This window comes from Syngnathus floridae, chromosome 10 (genome assembly GCF_059516105.1).
Source record: "Syngnathus floridae isolate MCC-2025c chromosome 10, RoL_Sflo_1.0, whole genome shotgun sequence".
Taxonomy (NCBI): domain Eukaryota; kingdom Metazoa; phylum Chordata; class Actinopteri; order Syngnathiformes; family Syngnathidae; genus Syngnathus; species Syngnathus floridae.
In genome coordinates, this window is record NC_142422.1 from 13,495,001 (window position 1) to 13,505,000 (window position 10,000).

Below are 10,000 nucleotides of genomic sequence, written 5' to 3' on the forward strand. Positions count from 1 at the left end.
AGCTTGGATTAATGAGGGGGCGCAAGCGTTAGGTTAGACCAGGGGTGGGCAAACTTTTTGACTGGCGGGCTGAATTTGGTTCGAAAATTTTGACCCGGGGGCTGAACCAGGAGCAGATGGATGTCGTGTTTGTGTGAAGTACCGTAATTTTCGGACTAGAAGTCGCACCGGAGTATAAATCGCACCAGCCATAAAATGCACAATACAGTGAAAAAAAAACATATATAAGTCGCACCGGAGTATAAATCGCACTTTTGGGACAAATTTATTTGTCAAAATCCAACACCAAGAACAGACATGAACCAGCAACAACAGGCTAAACGATACGGTATGCTAATGTGACATATACACAAACGAGGAGCTGAGAACGGGCCTGAGTAACATTCAGAGTTATTCAAATAAGTATTACATAAATAACACGTTTATCAAGCCATCTGTGTCACTCCAATTCATTAAATCCATCGATCGTCCTTTTTGTAAACAATGCCGTTGGACTCGTAAGTTGCATTTCTAATTACTCCACAGACCCATATAACGATATATAAAGTATATTTCAAATAACTATCATATAACAACAATATTATCAAACCATCTGTGTCACTCTTAATCATTAAATCTATCGATCAAATTCCTCGTCTTTTATGTCAACAACGCCGCGTGCGCGCCGCACAGATCTAGTATACAACTATATTGTAGCGTTAAAGTACCAGGAAACACGTGGGTTTGGTAAACGGCTCTTTATTTAACAAAACAAGAGTTCAATGAGTCAACAACTACTGAACTGTAACGATACACACGAAATAAAATATATCAAATAACTATGACAAATACGTTTTTCAAACCTTGTGTCACTCCAAATCATTAAATCCTTCAAACGTGGGGCCCTTCGTCATCTTCGTCATCCCGTGATAGAATCCTTTGTCTTTATGTAAACAACCGTCGCGCTGCTGACGTCACTTGCAGGTCAAATGACAGTAATCCCTTGCTACATCGCGGTTTGTTTATCGCGGTTTCACTACATCACGGATTTTTGAATTTTGAAAATTTGCGAAAAAACTCACATATAAGTCGCTCCTGAGTATAAGTCGCCCCCCCACCCAAACTATGAAAAAAACCGCGACTTATAGTCCAAAAATTACGGTAATAGAAATGACTTTTTGAAAACAAATGCATTTATTAACAGCATTAAAAATATATTTCACCAAAAAAACTACTATTAGTGATTCTCATTATATACGACACTGTTATAATGAATAATAGTTTCCATCACTTCAGCGCCTGCAGGTCAGATTTACGAAATATGTTTATCTAAGGCGAAATCACATCAAACAGCAAACATTCTGACCAAATACATCATCTTGAAGAATCAGTGAAAGAATACATCTATATAAAGTAATAAGGAAATCATTAGTATTGTTGGTCTCCCTTTTTTGCAAGCGCATCATGGTCTGGAGTAAAATTTGTTGTGGTAATTCTTAGGATAGAGCCGAGGTGTCGGTCCATTAACCTAGATCTGTGACGGGCTTTGTTGACGTTCATGTGGCTGAACGTCTGTCTGCTCACAGATGTAGGTCGAGCCAAATTGTCCACTCTTTTTTTAAACACTCGTCACTCAGTGTCCACCTTTCTTTTCCTCGGGCCACTCATTTTAATGGAAGGATTCCAGGGGAAGGTTTGTGGGTGGCATTAGCATAAAACTGTATCTGAAGGCTCAGCGCACGTATTACGAGAATGCTGACGTCACAGCCCACACTCGAAATTCGGCACTGATGGAAATAGAGTGCGGAATGCGCCAGGTTTGTACTGCTTAGTACATACACGCACTTCCGGGAGTGAATGCGCAGGTGGGCGCTTCCCCATCTATTGGGGAAACATAGTAATTGCAGGGAAAATGACCCAAAAAAAAGTTTAATAATATACAATTTATTCAGGTTTGGCGGGCTGGATTAAACGGCCCCGTGGGCCGGATTAAACAGCCCCGTGGGCCGTATGTGGCCCGCGGGCCGTAGTTTGCTCACGTCTGGGTTAGACCGACGCTTCCAGAACACAATTGATCTGACAACAGTACTTAAAATGGCAATGAATCCATGGCCTAGAATTTGGAAAGAGGATACGCGAGGGACACTGGACCAAATGCAAACGTGAGCAACTTGACAAGAAATGCAGTACTTGAGCCCAAAAGCAAATTCGCCGCTTGCAGTTGAGGACACGGCAAGGCGCCGGCGATTGTTTTGTCAATGGTTCATTGCGTGACCAAATTCATCAGTTTTGATTGATGGATTATTATGCCCTTGGCTCCAAAGCTTAGAAGTGAGTAAAGATGTTGTATTTCTTAATTACCGTAATTTCCGGACTATAAGTCGCGTTTTTTTTTCATAATTTGGGTGGGGGGGACGACTTATACTCAGGAGCGACTTGTGTATGTTTTTTTTTCACAAATTTTTACTTGATCATTAAGACATCACTTAAAAGTATAGTTGACCACTTCCCATGTTATTTTTAGTATAGTTGATCACTTAACATGCTTTTATATCTTTATCTTGAACATATTCAAAACATAAAAAAATAGAGAAAACATCAAATAAAGCAATTAACACTTTAAAGCACCATATCCAAGTCCACTGTCTGTTTGCTCCTCTTATATTTATTATTATTATTTATTATTTGTTTATTTATCATTTATTCAACACTCTTATTTATTCATTGTTTATGCCTTCTTGGGTTTTTTTGTGTTGCTTGTATGGATATGTGTACTATCTCACCGAGGGATAGTGGGAACGTAATTTCAATCTCTTTGTGTGTCTTGGTATATGAGAAAAAAAAAAAAAAAAATCGACAATAAAGCAGAGTTTGTCTTTGATAAAACAACCAAATAAACAAAACAAAAAACTACATCTGAAAAAATATATATTTTCAGATGAAACTGGATGAGGGCGCTTTAAATTTCACCGTTGGCCGTGACTCATCAACTGGGTGGGGTTAAGAAAAATGGCACCAAAAAGAAAGTCATATTTTGCAAGTTACAAACTTCAAGTTGTAAAATATGCAGCTGAAAACAGTAATCGAGCAGCAGAAAGAAAGTTTGGAGAACCGTGATGTACCAATGGATTACTATTTCAAGTGACGTCAGTGGCACCGCGCGGCGCGACCCACGTAAGGACGACCGGCATCATTAGCGGTGATCATTTCTAAGTGACACGGAGGACAAAGAGTTTAAAGGAATTAAGGATTTGGAGTGACATAGAAGGTTTGAAAAACTATTATGGCTTTTACGCACGCCCGGTCCTACTCTACTGAGTCGGGGGCCGGCGCTCGGTCGAGTGGCTGTCCGCGAACGGTGCATGGGGCGCGTACATGGCCATTACGCACGCACGGTCCTCTGCCATGGAGCTATCGTCTCTGGAAGTCCACGCCGCCACACGCTTGGAAGTTTGTTTTGTGGAATAAAGAGCCGTTTACCAAACCCACGTCTATCCTTGTACTTTGTTAACGCTACAATATAGTTATATACTAGATCTGTGGAATAAAGACGAGGCTGACGTCAGGGCGCACGCGCGGCGATGTTGACAAAGAACGAGGAATTTGATCGATGGATTTAATGGATTTAAAGTGCACGGATGGTTTGATAATAGTATTGCTTAAATTATAGTTATTTGAAATATAGTTTATCTATCGTTATATGAGCCTGTGGAATATTTTGAAGTGCAAGCGCCCTCAGCCGCGCGCAGCCATTGTTGACAAAGAACAATCGATGGATTTAATGAATTGGAGTGACACCGATGGTTTTATAAACATGTTATTTATGTAATGGTTGTCCTAAATCACTCTATATGTTACGTCAGGCCCGTTCTCAGCTCCTCATTTGTGTTTGTCACGTTAGCATACCTATCGTTTAGCCTGTTGCTATCGTATCGAATGATCGATGGATTTAATGGAGTGACACCAATGGTTTTATAAACATGTTATTCATGTAATAGTTGTCCTTAATCACTCTATATGTTACATCAGGCCCGTTCTCAGCTCTTTGTTTGTGTTTGTCACGTTAGCATACCTATCGTTTAGCCTGTTGTTGCTCGTTCATGACTGTTTTTGGTGTGGGATTTTGTCGAATAAATTGCCCCCCAAAATGCGATTTATACTCCGGAGCGACTTATATATGTTTTTTTTTTCACTTTTTGGGGCATTTTATGGCTGGTGCGACTTATACTCCGGAGCGACTTATAGTCCGGAAAATACGGTACACCGACTCGACTCTTAATTACAGTCTCATGCTGGCAACGCACTTCGGCAGACGCATCATCGACACCCGCCAAGTATTTTGCAGCCTTTTAATCTTTCTTACAGCGCAACTCTGAGGTGGAATGTCAATCACACTGTGATCAATAGTGTCTTTGGAGACTTACTGAGCATGACCAGTTGGGTGATTCCCTGCTTGTTGCCGCCGGGGTAGGAGGCAACCACGCAGATGTACTCGCCCTCATCCGTCATGCGAACGTCACTAATTTGGATGGAGGGGCTGTCCATGTTGGGGGGGCCCTGCGTGAAGCTGATCCGCTCCTTCAGCGGAGACTCGGGGTAGGTGGGCCCATATTTGGGGTGCAACACAGCGATGTTCTCCCGCCCTCCCTCCTTGGGCTTGTAGATCCATGTGACCTGCGGAAGCAGAGGCACGCACATTTTCAGGAGCAGCACGCCATCCCAAGCACCACACACACAATCAGCTACTCCCAGAAACTTTCCGCTTGATTGAGATGCGGGCAAGGAGTGTGCCCATTAGCATTCTCAATCCCCTCAAGCTAAACGAAGATTAGCATTGTTTCTTTGCTGTCGTCAAACGCTAAGCCCAAATGTGATGAAAAAATCTATGAGTAGCCTTGGCATTATTTCCATGAGCAATGATTTGATTGATTAAAATTTAATGTGGGGGGGGGGGGGGGGGGGGCAAATAAGGCAGCCGGCGCCGATCCCACAGCCGTCCTTCCGCTGACAATGGTGACTGCAGCCAAACCATTGCTACAAATCAGCATGAGGAGATACAATGATGCCGTCATTTTAGGGACTCGACACCAGGGACTGCCGAGGCCTGAGCCCAATTTTCATTTTGGTACAGAAGCAGCCCCAGACGATCCAGGAAGTCGGCCATTTTGGAGGGGGACTACGAGAGAATTCATCCAAATCAACCCAAAGCGGGTACACAAAGAGGAGGTAAAAAGAGTCGCCCGGAAGATCCAAATAATTCAATATTGGAACAAAAATTGAAAATAAAATTTGGCCATATATGCTGATTAACGTTGAATTATTAACAAATCACCAAGGCAGCAGAGAACGTGGTTCCATTTGCCGTAATGCCTTATTTTGAGGATCCGATCAATCGGCAAATTAGAACATGACAAAAAAAAAATCTCCAAAACTTGAGGGAGTAGAAAAAAGTAAAGAGTGTCCAAAATATGTTTTGAGACACACAAAGCCAAGGTGAGCGTGAGGATCCTGCCTCTGTCGAAAATATATTTTGGGACACGCAAAGCCAAGGTGAGCGTGAGGATCCTGCCTGACCAAGGTGAGCTGAATATCGGTGGTGTCGGTGAAGGCGCAGCGCAGGTTGACTGTCTGGCCGGGGTAGGAAAGCACCTCCGGCTCCACTTTCACTCGCTGCCCGGACGCCCCTAAAACACACAAAGCCAAAGGAAACGCTCACACATGAGGAACAGATAAGCGTCAACACTGGTGAGGAGGCCAAGGGGCTTCGAATGATGGCCTGCGTGGACACAGCGGGCAAAACTAAATTGAAAAAAACAAAATATGGCAAGGTGACGACAAAAAAGCTGTCGTCAATCATCCAGAGGGTCTCGCCGCTCCATTGCCTCCGACTTGCCGATAGCCACGCAGTTCCGCCAAGGAGGTAAAATAAACATGCCAGAAAGTGAGCGCTGGAGCTTCGGGACGACAATCTGCAGCCGCTGTGCGTATGTGTGCGCGTGCGAGTGTAATCCGGGTTTCTGTCAAAATGTAATTATTTGTATGAGTAAGCCGCCATTAAGTACGTGTCAGCAAGATGGCACCTGTTTCAAGAAAAACTGGATTACCTGCACAGAGGCAACCTCAAATTTCTGCAGCTGGCGCGTGTGTGTACTCAATGTACACACAGTTAGATGAGTTTTGAAATCCGACTCGCACTATGCAAGTTAACCACTTGCAACAGAAAGTCAAAGCTGAGGGGTCTTGCGCTGAACACTGAACTGCAGTTCTGCTCAAATCCCGTAGGTGACGCTAAAAGCTTCAAACGGTCAAATTGATCATTATTTTTTATATATTTCCTGTATGGGGGTGAGTTTTTTTTCTTTGATTTATGCACAAAATAAATTGACAGAGTAATGTTTGATTAAAACATTTACGACATGATTCAGTTTTTTTTTTTTTTAGATGTTCCAGCATGCTATTCGGGTGCTTGAATAAGTTTGAGTTGATGATTTCCTGGCAGCTGATCCAGACTGGAAAGCAGAGAAAAGCACTTCGTTTTTTTTACTGGCTCCACGGTAACATTGAGAAATGTAAATAGGGGAAACTGTTCCGCTCGATTCGCATGAGACCCGAAATCGTTCCCCATTTCAATTGGGCTTAATTGATGAGCGCACGTCTCGCTCTCGATACTCGCACGCACCGGCGGAAGCTAATTCCCCCCTTCACGTAAACAATTACCGGTCGATCCGGTTGGACCAGTCGGTGTTGAGCCGCTGTCGTGTTGTAACTAATATCATCGACACAACACCGGCAAGAATGAAAAGCCGTCGACTAGGAGAGAACAGGAAAAGGGCATTGCTGTCTTTCTTTTTGACGAGCAATAAAGCGCACACCTTTTCTTCTCTGGGGAGACGTGCGATATCAATACGAGCGATGGGGAGTAAATAAGAGAAAAACAAGGCTTTTCCCAGAATAACAGCAGCTCTCCCGGGGACCGGCCCAATTTGCAATACGCTCGCAAGCCACAGAGTACCCCTTTGGACAAGCACCGGGCGAGCTTGCTCACTATGCCGGACAAATTCCTACGCATGAAGGCTCCGCGATTGTGATTTTTGCATCTATCATACGGGAGAGGAGGCTCGCGTCCATCAACTCCAACTTGGCCCAAATTAGCTCTGGGACCGAGACCTGCGCTTAAGTCGCCGCAAAACGAAGCGCTTCATTACACGTCTTGATTAGAGGGACTGCCACACCAAATGTCATTTCAAAGAAAAAAAATGACACGGAAGCTGCTCCACTCGGCATCGGCGGCCATTTGGATTGACAACGGTGATTTTCCGATTTCCATTTTGGCATTTACGCTGCACCGTGGATGCAAAGTATAAACAATTCATGCTTAGCATTAGGCTGAAAGACTTTTGATTTTGAGCGTGTATGTATGTATGATGTGTCCACTGCGATACAAGGACCACAAAAAAAGATTTTCAAAGACTGGATCCGTGCCAGTTGGCACACAAGATGGGCGTCCCGTCGGCCAGGTTGGCCTTCAAGACAGAGGGACGGACACCGCCCGCAAGTCACGCAAGGGCTCAGCCATCGTTGCCGAGCAAGTAGAGCAGAGCCAAAGCCGGTCAACTCTCGAGAAGAGACGTCCTCGGCCGCCTCGAGGATATGAATACTGCACGTGGGCAAAGATGCACAAAAAGCCTTTCCGATGGTTGCCCTACCTTCAAGGCTTCAAGTGGGCAAGGCATACGGCATTTGGAAAGAAGAATTGACAGTAGAAATAATTAGAGCGCGGCGCTCATATGAAGATAGGGGAAGGCAGACGAGTCTCGTGGAGGGAACTGGAGAAGAAAAAAAAGGGGCGCTTCAAGGGTACGGGAACAAATGGGGGGCACCAAAGACGAGTGATGCCGTCAACACAGACGGATGCCCCCAACAGCTTCCGGCCGGCAAGTTCTGTCAGCGACGGTTACGCAAACGTTCACAACAGGCCACCCTGATCCTCTGTCTTCTCACAGTGACATTTGCATATTTCCAGCCATTGGGATGTGAAGAGGAAAATGAGGAGGGGGTGAAAGGGTGCGAAAAGAACGCTGTTCCAGGAATAGGGAATGAAGGAGGGAAGAGGTGACGCAGGAAGCGAAGGACGAGAGGAGGGGAAGACAACGCCATAAACAAGGTTAACGACAGACAGCCGCGGGGACAAAAGAGCCACAAATAAGGCGACCACAAAGAAAAAAGATGTGAAAAATGGAGCTCGTCAGACGGCCCGGTGGAAAGAGGTGGCGCGGCAAGAAAGAAACAGAGCAAAGCGCCCACACACCTGACCTTGTGCAAATCGCTCGTCATCCCGCACACGCACACACGCACATGCAGCCGGGCAAAAACACCTACTTCTGTTTTTTCCACATTCACAAAAGGTTGGACTCTTTCAGTTCTTATTCCAATTCTTCAGTTTTTATGACGCATGCGCACTCACGGCCGACAACGAGGCTCTCTAACGTTCCAAAGGGATGTGCTCACTGTCTGTATGTTTTATTTAGGAGGAGGAATTGGGACACCAAGGAAACCAAATCCTGAGATCTGCTACAAAACCAACTGTGCTTGTCTGTATCCAAAACCTGCATCAGCCATCCTTGTTCCCTGCGAGACACACTTTGACGTCTAACGGCACCCGTGCCCTCGGCGTGATCCCCACTATCGCGCCACATCCGAATGGACAGAACATCACCAAAACTATCTGACGGAAGGCCTCGGCAGCTCACCAACCCGCTCTGCAGCTTCATCAAGGCGAGCTATCACTATCGGGGCCCGATGGATGGAATCTCCTTTCTGCCGTTCTCCCTAGAGCCAACCGTTTTATTAAAGTGGACCTGGGCAGCTCGATGACTTGACAAGCTCCATTCTGGCAGCCGAGGGTGGCGCCCGGGTAATGAGATGAGCTTTTCTTTCATGTTGCCTGCTGGAGCAATTTGGGCAGGCGGGAACACAATGAATGTCAGCAGCAGCAGCTTAATGATTGCCTGCCACAAACATCCACAAATATGATTAAAATGCTAAAAGTGTTGTTTTTTTTGTTTTTTTTGAGGGGGGTGCTCTGGTCAAGTGGGTCAGATGGTTTTGTGCTCTAGCTTCAAAAACCAGCTTCCTACTATAAACTCCAGAGATGTCACGTGCCAAATATTTATTTTATTTTTTTATTTAATAGACAGGTCAGCTGTTTGTTTTTATTACAAAATTCATTGATTTAATGCTCCGATGACTGAAGGGAATTGTTGTTTGTTACAATAAACCAATTAGGAAAAACAAATACTATATAGGGACAGGTCCACAACCTGCGCAAATTATTATTATTTTTTTTTAAATATATAAAGCCCCAGGCAGTGTCTTAGCGGTGACGCATTTTTCTCACGCCAACACACTCCAAATTTAGAAATTCATTGAGTCATTTGGACGAGCGCGCACAAGACCACACACGCTCATTTGCTCTGCTCAACGTTAGCCGCTTCAGTGGCAGGCAAATGCCAAACAAGATCATTTATGACATTTATGACACTTTAAATGACCTGACAGCTTCATCAAAAAAAAAAAAGTGGGGCATCATATACCAGGAAAACTGCTCTTATTTCAATCTCAACTCCTATTATCCCTCACTATATCAATTGCACTGCATTTTTTTTTTTTTAAAAAACATCACTGTCTAATCTCATCATTTTGGCTGTTAGCACTCGTTAGAAGGAATTGGAATGCATAACAGGTGACACAGACACAGGTAGGATGGAAATAGTCAATCAAATGATTTAACAACAAACAAAATATTTGATCAGGCGTCTCTCTCTACTGTACTCAATGTTATCCAGCGCTACATTAACACTACCAATGGGCAGAGGAAGTAAGAAGTACGAGAGGGACTGATGGCGTACCGAACATCATCACAGACGTGAGTAGGTCGGCGATAATCACAGGCGTGATCAAACACACCAAACAAGTTCGCTCATGCAAAAGCGGAGCAGTCAATTGAGAAAACAGGCATCGG

The 10,000-nt window shown here is 44.4% G+C and overlaps 1 protein-coding gene across 2 annotated transcripts in view; it reads right to left on the bottom strand.

Annotated features, from left to right (window-relative positions):
- The window catches only part of LOC148392609 (nectin-2), a 74,041-nt gene that overhangs the window by 41,318 nt on the left and 22,723 nt on the right, over nt 1-10,000 (bottom strand). For both annotated transcript variants that reach the window (XM_088386704.1, XM_088386703.1), the window contains exons 2-3: nt 5,554-5,663; nt 4,404-4,653 (exon numbers count right to left, since the gene is read on the bottom strand). In XM_088386704.1, the coding sequence (XP_088242830.1) occupies nt 4,404-4,653; nt 5,554-5,663 (360 nt within the window). The remainder of the gene's footprint in view (nt 1-4,403; nt 4,654-5,553; nt 5,664-10,000) is intronic.